This window comes from Acomys minous (assembly GCF_964271855.1).
Source record: "Acomys minous genome assembly, chromosome: 14".
NCBI classification, from domain to species: Eukaryota; Metazoa; Chordata; class Mammalia; order Rodentia; family Muridae; genus Acomys; species Acomys minous.
In genome coordinates this window covers 96,160,190-96,179,822 of record NC_140496.1, presented here as the reverse complement: position 1 = coordinate 96,179,822, position 19,633 = coordinate 96,160,190, and the positions used below count along the sequence as shown (strand labels likewise).

At 38.3% G+C, this 19,633-nt stretch overlaps 1 protein-coding gene across 11 annotated transcripts in view; it reads left to right on the top strand.

Annotated features, from left to right (window-relative positions):
* Positions 1 to 19,633, top strand: part of BMPR1B (bone morphogenetic protein receptor type 1B) — a 331,935-nt gene that overhangs the window by 282,677 nt on the left and 29,625 nt on the right. For 10 of the 11 annotated variants that reach the window (XM_084756098.1, XM_084756094.1, XM_084756091.1 and 7 more), the window contains 5 exons: positions 932 to 1,091; positions 9,506 to 9,608; positions 10,083 to 10,185; positions 16,437 to 16,533; positions 17,477 to 17,615. In XM_084756098.1, the coding sequence (XP_084612224.1) occupies positions 949 to 1,091; positions 9,506 to 9,608; positions 10,083 to 10,185; positions 16,437 to 16,533; positions 17,477 to 17,615 (585 nt within the window). In that variant the 5' untranslated portion in view covers positions 932 to 948. Of the gene's footprint in view, positions 1 to 106; positions 299 to 931; positions 1,092 to 9,505; positions 9,609 to 10,082; positions 10,186 to 16,436; positions 16,534 to 17,476; positions 17,616 to 19,633 lie in introns of all 11 variants that reach the window. The other variant, XM_084756100.1, reaches the window with a different exon arrangement.

The following is a 19,633-nucleotide window of genomic DNA, read 5'->3' as shown; positions in this document are numbered from 1 at the left end:
ATCACTGTAATAGCAGACAGACACTTTTGTCTGTAAAAAGCTGATGGAAAAGATATCTCTTTTGAAATATGTTTCTAATTTTTTTGTTTTTCTACACATTTTGCAGATTAAATATGCCTGGTTGTTCTGGCTATTTTTGTCAACTTGGCACAAACTAAAGTCATCTGGGATGAAAGACCCTAAATTGTGGAACTGTCTTCATCTGATTGTCCTATGGGCATGTCTTTGGGACATTTTCTTGATTCCTAATTGACATAGGAGGTCCCAAACCACTGTGGGTGGTTCCGACCCTGTGCAGGTGGGCCTTGGCTCTACAAGAAAAGTACCTGAACAAGCCTCTGTAAATAAGTAGAAAGCATCCATGATTGTTGTTTTAGCTAATGCTTCCAGGATTCTGTCCTGATTTCCCTCAGGTATAGACTGAGATCCAGATGTTATAAGGTGAAACAGATCCTTTCCTCTCCAAGTTCCAGTGTTTTATCACAACAATAGAAAACAAATTAATACAACGATGTTCCTCAAATCAACTTTTTTGACATGATAAAGACAATAATGTTAGGTTTCAGACAATCTGGACTTAAAATGCTGAACACATAATTGAAGACTTGAGTTTATTATCTAAAAAAAAAAAACAAGACTGATAACATTTTTAGTATTAATACAGTAATCTTTACTATTTCACTGAGCTGCTTTTACTCGGCTGAATACAATTATACTAATTTAGTGAATAACGTTATATTCTGAAAGTATTGTTTATATCTCTTACTCGCTATGAGACATAAACAGATGGTGTACACTTATGAAAACATTAGAATATCTGTTGTTTGTTTGAATCTTTGTTACAAGTACTTACTTTTTAACTTAGTATCACATTGTCTCTAGGATACAAGGCAGGAAGTCTGTCCTAATCATCATTCTTTATTCTCTACAGAGAAGTTCACTGATAACATGCTCTTAAGAAGCTCAGGAAAATTAAATGTGGGCACGAAGAAAGAGGATGGTGAGAGCACAGCCCCCACCCCTCGCCCCAAGATCCTTCGCTGTAAGTGCCACCACCACTGTCCTGAAGACTCGGTCAACAACATCTGCAGGTTGGTGATAGAAATCGTTCAAACATTGCTTTTACAAGTGGTCACATACCATTTTGAACTTCCATTAATGCTTCCAAAAATATGATCTGGAAGATGGTGTTGTAGTAAGAGAAAAATTTAATCATGCTTAACCCTGAAATGGTACTTGAGACTTCCCTTTCCCTAAACATATAAACAGAACAAGGGTCTCAGGCTCCTTGTCAATGAAAAAAAAACAAAAAACAAAAACTATTGTGTTTTGTGTGTTTCTAAAAAAATTTTTATATTCACTTAGCATAGATTTTATGTAAATATGCTGACTTGGTCTTAACCACTCATTACAGAGATGTTGTTAGTGTTTTACACCAGCAGGGCATATCAAACTGAGTCAAATGTTTCTGTTATTGCAAAGAGCTTTTATAAAGTTTATCATGATAGGGAGTCTAAAACAGGTTACTGCACTAGTATCCCTGGTCCCAAAATGACAAACTTAAAATGTTCACAAAGCACAGATGTGATGCCACTAGTAAAAATTTCCCCACCTGATGTCATCTGATGGGCCACAGTCAGATTGCAGCCATGCTAAAAATATTGTGTAAAATTATGTCTCTGCTATGTTTGTATAAGACACATAAGATATAAATAAACTTCATGGTTGGATGTAAGTCCCATTCCCAAGATATCAAATTAATAACATGTAAATATTCTGAAAAATCTAAAAAGAAAAACAAAGCAGTGGCCAGTGTTGGCTAGGGAACACGCTGCCTTAAAAACACAAACACTTATGAATGAAATGTTTGTTTTTCAATTGGAGGTGCTGAGCTCTTCTGGCTAGAGTGACCCTGGCTTGAGGGTGATTGTTGTTGGACTCAGCTTTGCTACATCTCTGTCCTTTCTTTGGGGGAACAGCAGCTATGCAGGACATACTTTCTATTATGAAAGTAGAAGAGCCACATCCTGTGCTTGCCTCCCATGCTCTCACAGTGCACTAACCAGATCAAGTGCTACAGTGAAGCTCAACATTGGAGGAAAGCCATATCTATGGAGAAACAACTAGGGTCAGCAATGGGCTCTCAAGGCAGTAAATCTTGAGACATTGAAGACTTGAGTCAAGGAGAATTTCTAAGGGGGCAAACAGAAGTGTCATGGAAACTATTGCTGGAAAGGAAGATAATTCGGTCAGCTGCATTGGATGCCATTAGAGGTCAAATGCGACAAGGACCAAAAGTGGAAGTCAGAATGGATAACTCTTATCAGATTAACTTAGAGATACTTAAGGTAGTAGAGATAGAAACTAGATAGGGATGGGGTTTTAATTTTGACATTTTCAACCTTTGATTTACTGTAGTAAAGAAAATCAAAATCCACAACAATAACAACAGAATCCCTCAAGAGAAAGTGAATATACCATTCAATATTGAGATGTTGATATGTAGAAGGCAACAGAAAACTAGTATTTACTGAAAAGATCATGTTTACTTTTACCTCTCTAATCATCACAACATTCTTATGAAGAATGCAGTTTTTGCTCTTTATTTCTAGGTAAGAAATGTGAGGTTTTAAAAGGTCACATTATCACTAGTCAGTATGGTGGTATGAAAAAAAAAAAACATTGTCCAAGACTCCAAGTTACGCATTCTTCAGCAGCAGCCGACCCTGCTGGGATCTCTGAGGCTTTCTCTTTTGTGTGCACCGCACATTTTGCCAGTGAGGAGCTGACTCCAGTTGAGCCGCCTTCTGTGTGAGTCACAGGGACTCCTTTGTTCTTTGCCCTAAGACAGTGATTCTCAACGTGTGGACTGAAACCCCCAAAGATCACTAGGAAACACTGATATTTGCATCATAATTCATAACAGTTGCAAAATTATAGCTATGAAGTAGCAAGGAAAATAGAGCTCATACAACATGAGGAACTGTGTTAAAGGGTCAAAGCATTAGGAAGGCTGAGAGGCACTGGTAAGAGCTAGAAGCACATGACTTTGTCTTATTTCTGGAAGGTCATTCTCTGTTCTTTTCCTCTAAAGCAATACTTCTCAAGCTCTTTCTGTTAAAAGATGCTCCCTAAACACACACACACACACACACACACACACACACACACACACACACACACACACACGTGCGCGCGCACACGCACTCAGAGTTGTGCATGAGTACTTTCCTAAAGTACACTCAAGATTAATTATTGAAAGCTTTCATGTAAAAGCTTATAAACTATTTGTCCTTTTAAATTTTTTAGTAAGTTTCAACAGGCATGAATTTATCATATCAAATTGCTATACAAGTTTCAATTTCTGCTGTGAGCAGTTAGCTGTTGTGACTCTTGTACTCCAAGGCAAAGCAGACAAGGGCATACTTTTCTATGAATTATATAATTTCTGGTATATATTGTTTGCCCTTAGGCTTTGTACCAGGCAAAACACCTCCCGCCTTCAAGCTAAATGTCCCAAGTAGGTTGCTTACTCACCGTCACTTCCACCACCCTGTAGAAAGAAACCCAAAAAGGGAACAAGAACTGATAATGCTTCATACTTAAAGCTCTTGTGAATTCTCACTGGCTAAGTCAGGACATATAGATGGAGCTTAGAGGTTTGTAAATTCTTCAGTACTCTCAGGTGTTTTATCAGCCAACAGCTAGGTCACAGGTACAGATGCAACTTTAACAAAATTCATGTAATTTTGAGCCAGACTGGTGGTGAACATCTTTAATCCCAGAACTAGAGAAGTAAATGCAAAGGGACTGTTGCAAGTTCAAGACCAGCCTGGCCTATTTTGCAAGGAAAAAATACTGATTGCAACATGACTGATTACAACATTAGTGTGAGAACACTCTTTTTATCTGTGATCCAGAGAGGTAAAGCCATTGAGATTTCTCTCTTAAGACGATGTCTGTCTTCTAGTTATGCCTCCAAGTGTCATGTAGCTTTGTAGTCTCTCCATTTCCTGGTTTTGTTGGTGAAACTACAGATCATCAGTGCAAAGCCTAGCACAGTTCCTCGTAGGTGATTTTCACGATGTCATGTTCTGTGTCATTTTCACATTCTATCTAGCAAATATTGGCTCAGTCTCACTTATTTATTTTTCATATATATATATATATATATATATATATATATATATATATATATATATACTTTCATTTGGCTTTATAAACCTTTCTTATCTTCTTAGATTGATCTTTAATAGTTAGTTTTTTCCTTGACTCATGACCATCCTCTAATTTCTTCAACCTGTTATACATTGGTAATAGCTATTGTGATGATTTTAATAATCCTCACTTAAATTATTGTTTTCTGATTTTTAAAAAAATCCCCTGCATGGGTAGTGTTAATGTATAATAAGTTGGCATGCTTATTTGTATAAAAATGTGCAAATGATACTAGCTGCATAAAATAGGAGACAAATATATCTCAACTCTTTGTTTTTGTTGTCATCATAGCCTTCTTTTCCTTCTCTTCCTCCCTTCCTTTTCCTCTCTATCACTTCTCCTCCTTTAACACAAGGTACCATTATGGAACCCTTGCTGTCATGGAACTCTCTTTATAGGTCAGCCTGGCCTTGAACTCATAGACTCTAACTACTTCTGCCTTGCAAATGCTGCCTTAACTTTATGTCTTAAAGCATAGGGATAAAACAAAAAATTAACAGGCATGATAGATGTCATTAGAACCATCCAATTTTTCTAGTATTGGCCAGTTCAACTAAATGCCAAGGATTGTGAGTTTATCTTTTCTAGTTGGTACTGATTTCAAACAATTTTGTTAGGAGGACCCTAACTGCACTAGAACCCATGATTTAGCCATTACTGATATTTTGAAGTCAACGATGGAGGGTTTTAAAGGAATAACTATTATTGTTGTACATCTTATTATCATACATTCGGTTGTTTGGTTTAATTGAAACTGAAGAGTATTGGGCTTCTTCACATTATCCACTGAGGCCTCCTGAGCAGAGAAGGAAAATGACATAACTCTCAGACAATACAATTCATGTAGAGATTGGCCAGGTCAAGGGACAGGAGAGAGGAATCCTCTTAAAAGACTCTTAGAGATGTTAGGGGTCTGCACAGGGTAGTGACAGTAAAGGTCTGTAAGCAAATATCTACAGATACACAGTGAATGTAAAATTAGGACAAGGGTTAAAAATGTATGCTTCATAGAAAAATAATCTCATCCCTAAGTGAGTCCCTGAGTACCAGAGAAGGCTGCTGGCTGCTGGAGAGTCATTGTCCTTGAGGATTGAATCAAAGGCAACACTCATGCTTGTGCTTTATTATCAATGCTGTTAACTTCATACCCCTATAATGACCCAAAGTAGGAAAAGATAGAGAAGGACACAGGAGCTGTCTTCGAACTGTGGGAATCCACTTGTCCCAGAGCTTAGGGAGTAAGGGGATCAGTAAAATGCTGAGGAGTCTGCAGCTTTGGCAACTTCTACTGCTCATCACTCTTTGCTCTTCCCCCAAATCAGCTGGAAACACTAGGTATCTTATGATTTATATCCGTGCTGCTTGAAGTTAATGATTTTCTTTCCTCTAAAACCAGAGTCTATGGTCTATGTGCTCCTTGCACCAAGAACTTCTTCCTCATGATTCCTCCTTTGGGCCCTGATTCTTTCGTTCTTTTCTTTTCTTTTTTTTTTTCTTTCCAAGACAGGGTTTCTCTGTATAGCCTTGATTGTTGACTGGCCTAGACTTGCTTTGTAGATCAGGCTGGCCTTGAACTCACAGAAATCCTCCTGCTGGGCTTTCATGAGTGTAGTACCATGCCTGGTGAGAGGCCCCTGATTCTTGAATATGATCCACAAATGAAAAAAAGGACTGCCCTGAACAAAGTTACACATGGCCATGGGCCACTTGTTGATACAAATCTGCAAGATCAAACAGCAGCTGTACAGATTGTATGTACCATTAGATTATCTGTGTTAGAAATTTTTGAGAACTTACTGTGCTCTCTTGAATGTTAAATAGTTATTTTCAAAGTCAGGGTGTGCTTTGTCAGTCAGCCCTTTAAAATGGATTCCGATTGCAACCTAAACTCTAAGGAAATTCAAGGATTCTGGAATTTGGTACAACTTTAGCAATGTACAGGGCTTATGTATTGATCATTGAAGAGAGCTGTAAATCCTTGGAGGCATGCAAAAGTGGTTTGCTCTCATAATCTCTGAGCTGTCTCTCTAGCCCTATTTCCCTCACTTTAAATAAAGGAATTGTTGAAGGAATTTTCTATAACTCAAGAAATTGCTTCCTTTCCCTCAACAATAACCCACAAAGCAAGAGGGTCCCAGAAGGCTGTTCTAAGCCCATTTGATGAGAAGTGAGAGGAGTTCAAATCTTTGCAGTTTCTAGATGCATAGCAGCCTAACAAAGGATCACTAACTCCCTCAAACCTTTGAAGCAGGCATAGCCCTTCCGGGTTAGTATGAGTTCACTAGGTGACGTTGCAAGTATTCTAAAGCAGTCAGCCTGCTTCCCACCATGTGGGTGTTTCAAACTTTCCTTTGCTTTTGGCATACTGGAAAAGTTTAAAAGACTTGACCCTGAAGAGATATCTACCCAAGGACTGTAACAAATGTTATTACTACTCTGACCTCATATAACCTTTAGCTTCCCAAGTGTTTTGCATTTTTCTTTAATAAGTACAGGAACACTGAGAATCCATGACTCATTTTCTTGGTATGCACCTTACGTCCATTCAATTTGTCACTGGCTCTTCCCTACCTGTAACACACAGAGAGGGACAGCACAGACAGTTCTATTAATCGAGTGTGCCATGGCCCGTCTCATTCATAATCGTTATTGTAACCAAACGATTCATTCTACATGCATTTTGTAATTCCCTTCTTAAACTTTTTCCTGCTTTGACTTCCTTTGTGATTCTTCATCGTACCGCTTCCCACATTATGAAAATGATCGCACAAGCTTGGACACCCAGGCAGCAGAGTATTTAAGGAAAAAAAAAAAACAAACCTGCTATCAGAGAGTAATTGTCCTTTATGACACCTAATAGCCATCTTGGTAGTGAGAAGGATTGGTTAGTTTGGACTCAAGACGATTGGTGCTTGCTACAGAGTTAAAGGCTTTCTGGTAATGCTTAGGCTTCTGTAATTGTCCTTCTGTACATTTCTAGGTAACGGTGCTTGTTGGACAGAAACTGCAGTGTGAAGTTTATAAATTACATTTGCTATGTTGCAGATAATAAACACTATGATAATTATCTCTTTTCTTAGTCTCCATATATTTTATTTCTATCTGAATTTATGTCAAAATGTACTGTGATTGTTTTCTCCAAGATGCCTATGTCTTATCTTCACATGCATGCATACATACATTTATATATATTAAATTTATTTTTATTTTATGTGTTTGGGTATTTTGCTTGCATGTGTGTATGTGTACCACACTTGTTTACAAAACCAGGAGAAGTAAGAAGAGGGTTCTGGATGTTTGAAACTGAAGTGACAGATGGTTTTCAGCCACCATGTATGTGTTAGGATTCAGGTCTTCTGGAAAAGAAACTAGTTGCTGTTAATTTCTGAGCCATAACCTCAGCCTCACCCCCTTCTTTTTATTTGTAGCTCTCAGATCTGCAAACAGGTTTGTATTTTTTTAAAGCTTGATTTACTCTCCCCAGTGTTTGTATTGTAAGTTGCCAACAAATGTATTCCCATTTTGTTATTTATTTTGAATTGCCTTGATGCCTATTTCTGGACATTTTGATTACAAGTAATACATTATATTATCTCAGATTTAATATATTATGTTGACTTCTCTACTGTCTAGGAATACCAAATGAGAAATATTTTACACAAATAGACTGAATACATAGGAAAAACATAAAAAGATTCATTAATTATTATTTACTCACATTGTTAGAAGTGAAGGTCCATCTTATTTATTGCCTTCAGTTGTGTGTTTACACTGCCATTGAGGCGTCAAGGAGTTGACTAAAGAGCTCCAATGAATTTGAGCATGGGCTGTTCAGAGGCAGTTTCTCTTCTCCAACAATATTCATACATTTGACCTTAGTGTAACACAGATTTATCACTGGCCCCTCCTTGCCATTTATTAGTATGTTTCAACTCTGCCCTTCAAGCTTGTATAAACTGAGACATGCTGGGTCACTTGAGACTTTAAAAGTAAGTAAACAATTGCAAGGGTGTTGATGCTAACTGAAGGGCTCCTGCATGGCAGAATGCTTCTTGCACTGATGCAAGTGGAACCTACAAATCATGAGTAATACTGTTCTCAGAGCCTTGTTCCCATGACCTTTTGGAACTCCATTGTCATATTTGTCTTGGACATTCCACATGCATATGGATGAGAAGAGGATGGGAGCTGTGGCTCCATACTTTATTTCTGAGGACACGGATGGCAGCTTGTGACCTATTGGGAACCCACAATAGAAGTCCTGATTTATGAAGAGAATATATCTGTTTGCACACTGTCCTGTATATACAAGTTACTGTTTTCAGTTTAGTCCCAGGAGAGCAGAGCACAAGTATGAGTGAAGTAAGAAGAGCTCCTGATGCTGTAATTATTTCTGTTCAACATTATATGGTTGTATTTTCTCATGAAGTCACTTCTACCTCGTGCAGAATAGGAATAGTATTTTCTTTAAATTATTGATAAGAAGATGAAATGTCCTAGGACAACTGAAAGTTAATTTTATAGAGAGAAACATTAAAATGTAGTTATATTAAAATCTTTCTATTTTTCATTTTTATCCATGCCCAACAGTATTTGCTCCATGCTTAATTTCTTGCTGTCCACCCCTCCAGCTCTATGTCAAATACTAAGAACCACGAACTTCATTGCTTCACTTGTATTTGGCTGACCCTGCTCCTGCCTGTCTTTAACCACTATGCCATAGATGGGTGGTGTGTTCCTGCCACCAATAAGAGACCCAGCTCTCTTGATAGCCTAGATTCCAGCTTTGCCATGCCTCTCTCGTCTCTCTCGTCTCTGTCTCTGTCTCAGTTTCTGTCTCTGTCTCCCTCTGTATCCCCCACCTCTCTCTCACTACCTCACTGACCTTGTGATATTTGGGGAATTACTGAAGCTCTCTGACCATTAGTGTCCTCACATAAAGGACAAGGATAGGACTATCTTCCTCAGGTTGTCTGTCTGGGAGGGTGAAAAGGCAAGACAAGTTCTCTAAGAGTGTCAATGCTAAATGGTAATAATGATATGAGGAAATTTTGATCCTTCTCTCTCACAAGATTCTGAGTGAAGATGAAGCCATATGCTTTTAATGATTGGTGCATCTGCTTTCATATATGCAAGCACTGAGATGTCTTCAACAGTTTGTAGTTTAAAAAAAGTAATCGGTGATTATTTTCTGTGTGTGATGAAGCCAGTGGTATCACGGTTCACTATTTTCCTAAGTCCTGTGTTCTCTTCTCTCACTCTCTCACTTTTCCTGTTTGGTCTTCAGCACGGATGGATATTGCTTCACTATGATAGAAGAGGATGACTCTGGGATGCCTGTCGTTACCTCTGGATGTCTAGGACTAGAAGGGTCAGATTTTCAATGTCGCGTAAGGACGATAACCCGAATTTGCTTTGTAACTCGCATTGGCAAAATAAAATAACCCCTTTGTCATGGCTATCCCATGTTGAATGGTTTGCAAAATAATTGAAAATTCTCCTTATCCTTTGTTTTCAAACCATGTTTTTAAAAAAATCAGCTATTAACATCTTGCTAATTTCCAATTAGACTATCCTTAAAAAATCCAGATTATCTGTTGATTAAACTGAGACTTCATTATTTATCTATTCAATTTATGCTGGCTGCTACAAGTACAATAATATTTTTATTGAAAAGGAAATCATGTAATGGTACATGATAATTTGAAATAAATTTCCTGGTGGAAAGCAACATTTCCAAAAATTTGAGCAAAATTGTTAGCGTTTTAAATGTGGTCTCTAGTGATAATCTGTTAAATTTTTGATGATGTGACATTGAAAATTTAAGAGGAACCCTACTAATAGCTGTTTGTGTTCCATTTTAGGACACTCCCATTCCTCATCAGAGAAGATCAATTGAGTGCTGCACAGAAAGGAATGAGTGTAATAAGGACCTGCACCCCACGCTGCCCCCACTGAAGAACAGAGGTGCATGGGGGGGGAGGGGCTTCGGCTTCCCGAGGCTGAGTACTGGGCTCTTCCTCCTTGCCAGAATTCTAGGTGCCCTGACCATGTTTTGCCTTTAAGTGGTTTCCTTACCGGCTGCTGGAGTAGAGAGCAAGATCACAACTGTCCCTGTCCTTTAACCACCGTGCAGACGGACTGTGGCTTGGGGGCTGTGTATAGCTTTATTCTTAGAGTCCTTGTTGCTCTGTTTGTTCCCACCTCCCTCCAGAAAGCTCCAGCTCAGGAAGTGTTACTGTGTGCCGCTGGGAGGTAAAGAAAGAAATAGTACTGTACACCTACGCCGTAAAATGATTCAGGATTCGGAATGAACTAAATCTTATATGCCATAATATGCATTCAGATAACAAAACCCTTATAAATGACTGAATAAAAGGTTGTTTGGTCTACCACATTTTACTTTATCTTCACGGCAATCTGTTCTATATTAAATTAGTAGCACATTTCTAAAACAGGAAATGTGTTTAGTAGTTTTAACTTCAAATTTTATATACTTGGGTATATTTAAAGTAATAGTCATTGCATTCTTAAAGACTTTTGGTACAAGTTTTGACAACAGCTGCTAGATTTCCCCTCCCTTCCTTGTGCTCATCACAAAGAAGTGATTTGTAAATGCTGTGGACTCCTAATTCTTATGTGCATAATTCAAAATGAAACTTCATGATTGACATTATTTCTTGAGAGCATAATTACCACAAAATATTTTGTATTTTTGTATTTTTGTATTTTTGATGACGTTTCATAAATATGTTCCCCTTATAGTGCTGAAGCTTTTCAGATTAATGTATATAGATTCAGAAAAGGAACAGATTTTTAATTTATTTCTCAAGCAGCATTGTGTTAGGGACACAAAAATGGATGAAGAAAATATTGTTTGCAAAAAGGGTACACCATGGTGTAAGAATTAACATATAAAAGCTTAGCTTTCCTTTGATCTTTAGTGTCTCATTAGTAGAGTTAGTTTACAAATTATATTAAGGAAAGTTCAGCAACTTTATTGTTCCTTAGATAAAATACCCTGACAAAAAGCAACCTTGAGGGGAAAAAAAAGAGTTTATTTTGATTCATAGTTCCGGAGAGAAAAACAGGGCATGGGGTTTGGGGTCGGGGTTGGGGGTGGTGGAGGGTGGAGTGGAATCAGCTTATCAAAAAGTGACATGCTTCTTCCTTCAAGTCTTTACCTCAAACAGCACCACTAGCTGAGGACCAAGTGCATAAGCCCGGGGGGGAGGGTGCGAGCATGTCTCACTCAAAGGACAAGATCATACTCCTGGCCCCCATACACTTATGGCCATCTCATAATATCAAATGCATTTAGTCCAACTTCAAAGGCTTAGATATTCAGTACTGTTCAACAACACAAACTCTTCTAAAACCCAAGGCTATTTCCCAGTGTTACAAACAAACAAACAAACAAACAAACAAACAAACCTACAGTATGTGCTTCCAATATCCAAGGCATAAAGTGTGGATTCCCCATTCCAAAATGAAGGAATAAGGTCATAGGAAAGAAAATGTTGACCAAAGCGAAACAAAAACTCAGTAACACAAAAGCCACCAGAGTTGTTCTCTTCCAAGGGCTTAAACGACTCTACCCCTCCAGCTCTGCAGTATGCAGCATCTCTCCCTCTCTTGGGCGGGTTCTACTCCCATATACAACCCTCCCTAGCAGATGCCCCACCGTTTTGGCATCTCCAATGGCTTGGGATCTCCACTGAAACCCAGACTCCCTCGTCATAGCTTTATGCGGTGGACTTTGGAGCCTCCTCACAGGGACTTCACTCTGTTGATGCCTAGGCTTAGAGAGTCTCTGCCATCATGGTGGAAGAATCCATCACATCCTCAATATTCTGTCTTTCATGTGCCCAAAATAAGTACAGCGCGGAAATGAGATTTTGCTGCCAGCTGAGGATGGAGCCTACTGTCCTTGGACTGTTTGAAGCACATTTTCTATGCTAAACCCACTAAAAGCATCCCTAGATATTTGTTTTCTTGGAGTAGGAAACCCCTCAGGTTCCCTCCTTTCACAAATTTGAACTATAATCTGGTGGTATCTTGTCTCTAAGCCACCTGCCTTACCTGTTGCTCAGTGAAGCCCAGGAAGGCTCTTTTCAGTAGTGTTAATCTTGAAAACAGCAATAGCTACTTTTGAGCACACAGCTTGGCTGGAAGCTTACACTTCCTAATACTTGCTTTCTCCCTATACATCTTTACATCTCCTTTGTATAAGAGTAATCACGAATAACCCTGCCACAGACTCCACAGTATGCTGCCTGAAATGTCCTCTGCCACAGAAATTTGCCCATTATTTTAAATTCAGCCTCAAATAAATTCTCACCACATATGTAGAATGCAGCCAGATTCTTTACCTAAAATATTACATGAATTGCCATTATCTCAGTTGCCATTTGAGTCTTTGTTTCCCCCTCTGAGACTTGAAGAGATGTGCTTACAGTGTCTTGTGTTACTCTCCACACTCCTGTCTTTCAAGCATTCCCAAGAGTAGCCAACTAAGCTTTGCCCACAGCGCTTTCCAGCCTGAAGTACAGAGTCTTTTCCGTCCCTCTACATCATCGTCGTCAGGCTCACCACAGAAGCAAACCCACTTTGCTGTTACCACTTTCTGTATTAGTTACTTTCCTGTTGGTGTGACAGAATATCCTAACACATGGCAGCTCTGGGGAGAGATAGTTTAACTTCCAGAGTATATAGGGACCCTCAGGCTGTAGAAGGCATGTCGGCAGGACTGTGATGTTGGCAGATCATAAGGACATGACAGAGCTAGTTCTGTAGCAAATGGCAGAAGGGTACAGAATCCTCAGAGAAGTGACACATGAACAAGAATCAGGGATAGACAGGAGTTTACTAAATGGGTGAGACAAACATATTAAATGAAAATTAAAATGACTAATGCAAGCCCAGCACTATGCTAAGTATAACATGAACTAAACCATTTGAGTATTACAACTCCATGAGATATTTAGGATGCATATTCCATTTAAAGATAAAAAAAATTACAGCATGGAAGGTGTGGCACGATTTAGTTTTGTTATAAAACATCTGGTGATTCTGTCTTGTTCCTCTGAGGCATCCCCGCTTGCCTGCAGAGTTCTCAGTTGGTTCTACTTCCTGAGAAGCTAGAAGGGCAGCACAGGTAGAAACATGCTATCCTGAAAGAGACTGCGCCTCACTCCCCCCGCACCCCCCCAACACCCCCATTCCCCCTCCTCCCCCCCCCCCCCCAGAGCTGTCTTTCTCCTCTTGAGTGTCTGGAAGGGTTTCCTTCCAGGAGTATTTCTGTTAGTACTCCAACTGCAGCCAATGACAGAGTAACACAAGACCAGCATGAACAGTGGAAACAGATATTTATTGATAGGGATCCATCTGTTTATGACCCGAGACAAGCAGGCAGCAGAGTTGACTCCAAGAGAGAATTATTGGGGAAAATACAGAATAATGCTAGCCCTAAATACAGTGCTGGATGGTAAAGAAAGACTCCCTTAGGTCCTTGTGGTTTTGTTCCTGTCATAAGTCAGAAGTGTAAAGAGTAATCAAAACATGGTCTGCAGTTCACAGTGCACTCTGTGCTCTGCATCTACACGAAAAAGCAAAGAGGAACTGCAAAAATCATAGCATAGGAGTGAAAAAGGATTCTGGGCTTATTGAAAATTCATTATGATCCCGTGGTTAGATTTAATTTTAGTAGAGGAACATTCTCTTGTATTCCTAAAGTTGTCCGTAAAATTGGAAATATAGTGTAATCTGTGTTTTCCAGGAGAAGCAAAGATTCCAGTCTTTGCATGTGTATGTGGGGCACAGAGGCAAGAAGCTTAGTAAAGTTCTACACTGAATACAATTGTAGATTATTTACTTTTGAGAACCTGTAAGTTATTTTAACGAGTATTAAGTAATATTTTGCAAATGTTGTGTGTGCTAATTATGACTCTGTTTGTAATGGCTTTTAGGACAATATTTAAGTAGTTCAAGCTTCTAAACTCTTGACCCTGGGCTACTTATAACAGTTCTGAATTCGATAATTTTTTTAAACCTACTAATTTCCAATGATTTTCACTTAGTCTTTAGAGATACAGCCCACTTTCACTTATATTTACAGATAGTATGAAGTATGAGTGTTAAGAACATATCTCAGGCCACCGAATAATCATATCAGTGACTGTTATCAGATTTGTCAAGAAAAACTATATCTGTGAGTAGAGTTTGAAATAACTAAACTAATCCAAGAATTTTATGCAGCATTGCAAAGTAAGTTTATTTTCAACTAACTGGTTAATATTCCAGTAACAAGGAATATATATATCATATGCAATATGTACCTATTTGTGAAACAGTATCCTTGTTCATATTTGTAGTAAGTACTCTGAATTATTTAAAAGTGACTAGCATAACAATATTTTCTTGAAACTACAAGTTGTGTAAATGAATACAGGCATACAAAATAAATAAAGGAAAAGGAATGTGAATATAAATGCACACACATATATATGTGTGTGTGTGTGTTTATGAGGAATGTTTTGTGTGAGGAGTGATCAGAGAGCAAGAGAATTATAGCACACATGATAAAATACAAATAGTGAGAACTGTGAATGAAGGACATCTTGGAAGTCTTCATTCGAGTTTTTGTCAAAATAAAAATGATTATATTGATAATTAATTAGAAATTGTTTCAGTCTTCTTAAATGGCATTTGGTAATGTGTATGAGGAGATTTGTAATACCTGTCCTCAGAAGAAATAGTTTTACATCTGAGAAAGTTAAAGAAGTAGACACAATCATAATCAAAGACATGTCTGTGTTAATTACATAATTGTGCATACTATAAAATACCTGCATTATAACAAAAGCTCTTAAACACATCACAACAAAGGGGTGGATTCTAATTGGGATGCGTCTATGCAAAAGACTGTCTCATCTTTGAAGACAACTTATTGTGGGAAATGTTCACAATATTTTAAACAAAAATAGTTTAGCTAGCATAGTGGCAGATGTTATCATTTCAGTCCTCAAGGCTAAAGCAGAATGATGTGAAGTTTCAGACAGCCTGAGTTATACAGTAATAATTTCTCCATAAAAGACAGAAAAAAAGAATCTAATTCAAGATGATATAGTATCCTTGAGAAATACATTTTTTTGGTTAACAATTTTGTTCATTGGCGTGATACAATAATGGTACATACTTTTGTCAGCAATTTGTTAAGAATGTAATGATTCCATATATTTAAGTCAATTGGTCATTTTAATTTTTTTCATGAAGCATTTACTACTTTTTACTGGAAAAAGTCACATTTTGATGAGAGAAAAATCCCTTGCCAAATTTGAATATGTCTTATCTATGTCCAGGAACAGCTGGGAAAACATCTTGTACTGGCCAAAGGCATACCTTATAATCCTCCCCTTTATAATTAAGTAGCAGCCATTGTTGTTTTTCTCAGGGGCATGTTGTACCTTTCACAAGGCAGCTAACTCTGTCACTGTGTCATTGTGCTTGATTTCAACTCATTTTTCAAAAAAATGTCCTGAGCCATATGCATAAAAGTCACTTGGGGTGATTGGTTTAAAAATTATTTTAAATAAATATATCTGGGTTTAAACTCAATAAATATACATTTGTATTAACGGTCTCCTAAGACATTTTAATCCACATGAAGCTTGAAAAAGCTCACTTTAAGCAAATCTGATTGGTCTAGAACTTGAGTTGATACAAAGGACACTCTAATCATGTCTGTCTTTTAAAGGCCATGAGGTGTCCTTACGCTGTGTATCTATCAAACAGCCACTTTGGGTATAGTGAATTCAGATTATTTTTGTTTCTTAACCCAAAGAATATTCTAGATGTCAGGTGAGAAGAGCCTACCAACCCACTACCTGACTCTGGGATCCATGTCAGTTCTGGCTTGGATGTTAGGTCCAGGGACCGATTTATTCCCCTTGTATTCCTCCTGCTGGCTCATTCTCTGTCAGGTCAATCTGTCCATGGAGGGGACCCATGCTATTGAAATGCTCATCTAGCTAAGTGGATTCATCCTTGCCAAGCACACTCTTTTGAGCATATATGCCCCACTCCACACCCAGCAAGTTAAAGTTTTTTTTTTCCTGATCATTCATCATTATTGACAATTTCATTTATTGTCAACTTGTGGAAAAGAGTTCATCCATTTTAAGTAATGATGTATGCTGTTTTGTGACTTTCTTTTTCAGATTTTGTTGATGGACCTATACACCACAAGGCCTTACTTATATCTGTGACTGTCTGTAGTTTACTCTTGGTCTTCATTATTTTATTCTGTTACTTCAGGTGAGTGTTAGATATATACATGGAGTTTCACACTCAGAGTGAGATGAGATACTGCTGTTGCCTGTCAGGGTTTTGCATCACAGCTTTCTTTGCCCCTAGAGCTTAGGCTTATCTGAAAAATATCTATTATTGTTGACAAAGATTTACCCCAAGCTATAAATAGCTACCTGTTTCATTTCCTTTTCAGACATCACAACCATTCATATAGAATTTTCATCCCTAAGGAAACATGGATAATTGGAAAATGTAGGGACTAGCTACGACTTAGGTTAAACAAAAAACAAAAACAAAAATACCAAAAACATATGGGAGTCCAAGTGCATTCTGTAATTCCTTATTTCTTGACTAAATTTCTCTAGTATTATAACTTTTATAAAGTAAACATTAAAATAAGCTAAGCTTAGTTATAGTCATGTTTTTAGTCAAGAAGTTATTTTCTACTTTGTGAAATATAAAGACTTAGATGTCTGTAGCATTTGAGAATCCAGATATTCCACTGTAGCACTCTACAAGTACATCAGTTATTTAAGATACATTTTTGGAAGACATTAGAATAGCATGTTTTAAGGCTTAATTTGATGTCGTAGTTATTGTATTCTCTTGTACATCTTCTTATGTGAAAATATTTCCTGACATAACTTTTATAAATGAAAGAACCTCCATGTTTTATTACTTAGGGACCTTAAAAGAAGTGCTTCTAGGAAACGGATATTGGAGCTATTTGAAAATGCCTTTAGAATTTAGTCTGCTTATGTATAGCATTTGAGAGGCATAGAGAAGAAAGATTGCACGTGATTGAGTGAAAAACATTCCATGGGTAGCAAATAGCATTTGTCCTTGTGTTTATTGCTAAATTCCACGTTTGAAGTTTGTCTGTAATGTTTCACATTGTCATTCTACTTCAGTGTTTAAAATGATCTCCCTCATCCATTCTTGTCTCTAGGTACAAGAGACAAGAAGCCAGACCTCGGTACAGCATTGGGCTAGAGCAGGAGGAAACTTACATTCCTCCTGGAGAGTCCCTGAGAGACTTGATTGAACAGTCTCAGAGCTCGGGAAGTGGATCAGGCCTCCCTCTGCTGGTAGGAGACGATATAACACGAATTCCAAGGAAATGTGTTCTCAGAGGCATTGTCAGTTTCGCTTTAGCTACACAGAGCAGTAGACAAGGGGAGGGCTCAGTGCCTGTTCAGTGTCACATCTTAGATGCTGGGCTTCCAGATAACATTTGACATGTGGAGAGTGAGGTTATGGTTTTCAATGAAAGTATCTATTTACAAGCCAGACCTCAGACGTCCTGACCAAGAGTGAGTTAGAAAACAGTTAACTGTGGGCCCTCCGCCTTCTGTTTCTGGTGAGGATAGCATTACTGTGCTTTGACCTGGTTTTGAAGGCAAAAAACATCACCAGCCTCTGCAGAGGGAGAAGGCTGCCCCTCAGAGGCAGGGTAAGGGTTCTGTCTGAGGTCTGTCTTTTCCATTCAGGAGAGGTAAAACTTCTCATTGTGAGCCCTGCCAACTTCGTTGAGAACATATTCTAAATCAAGACACTTGCTTGGCTGAGAAAAGTGTTTGATTCTTTTATGGACCACAAAGGAAAGTGGCTGGAATTAAGGATGAAAGTAATTTCAACGTACAACTAATTTTCTGAACAGCTTTATTATCGTAGAGAGGGAGGAGAGTAAGAGAGGAGAGAGAATACATATGAATATGTGTGGGTGCATATTTGCCATGGTGTGCACGTGGAGGTCAGGGGCAACTTGCAGGCATTGGTTCTTTACCATGCATTAATGGAGTCTCGAACTCAGGCCTGGTGGCACCTGCTTTTACTCACTGAGCCATCTCCCTGGCCCCTTAGCAACTCTTTGACTCTCAGACTTCAGGGTTTCCTTCTGACTTGCATGTCTTCTTGACTTCTTTCATCTGACAACCTTGCATTTACCTTTGTAGTTAATAGTTTTGAGACCACACAGAAACAACTTGTGCTTACGCATCCATTTTAGTCACTATAAGCAGAATGATAATACGTAGGACATTAAAAATTGCTGTTTCTAATGATCAAACCATTTTTTTTAACATTTAATTTATGTGTAACAATTATACTGGCTGTATTTGTAAACTCTTTAGTATTGTATTTTATTTGTAAACAGATGCACAAAATCCACTTGGCACTAATGAATCTGATGCTTCTGCTCTCAGAATTGTAACTGGTTTGTGCTTAGCTTCTCATAAGTCATCTCATTAAGCTACAATTATCACTTTGAATACTGCCTTTGGTCTTGGTCGGGGTACAATAGTCTACCACCTCCCGGTTTCCGTAGCTCTTCTTTCTGGGCTTCATGTGGATAGTAGTTAAACTCCACCCAACTCCTGCCCTTTCCTATAGCTCCCTGGCTTGTGGCCTGAGCTCCAGCATCACATGTGAGCAGTTGTTCTCCAATCAAAACACAGGTCTTTGTATTCACAAATGTAATGGCCTTGCAGATCATGACTCTAGTTCATGGCTCAAGGCCTTCTTTGTGTTTTTCCTCTTACTACTTCTCAGTTTCTCCAGCCTAAAGCCTGCGTGGTTTTTTTTTTTTTGTCATATGTTGTCCTTTTACTACTAATGTTGCAGTTTAAATGACGTGCCTTGTTTGTGGGTGGGATATACTCCGTTATATTCACTTCCTTTCCATCTGAGAGTCTCTCTAATCTATTAAACAGATTGCTCAGCCATTGCTGTAAAAAACTTTTAGCTCTAGATTTTTACCATCTTTAGGGACCCTTTCTGTTTCTATGTGCTGGATCCCAGCACACCACCATTGTGTGGCTTTTCTCTGGATCTGCTTTTTATTGCTTCAGCAAAAGACTCGAGAAAAACAAATTCAAGAGAAATACTTAATTTTTACTTAATTCTCCATACACTGTTTTGCTCGTGGCTTACCCTGCCCACGGATCCTCTCGGACCCTCCCCACCTTCCTGTCTGCCCCCATGTATTCTCTCTGTTGTACTTGTCTCTCAGAACACAAAGTAAAACATAACAAAACAGAAAACTAATAATATAAAATACCTCCCCCAAAACAAAATATGCATGGAGTCTGTTGGCCAATGTATTCTT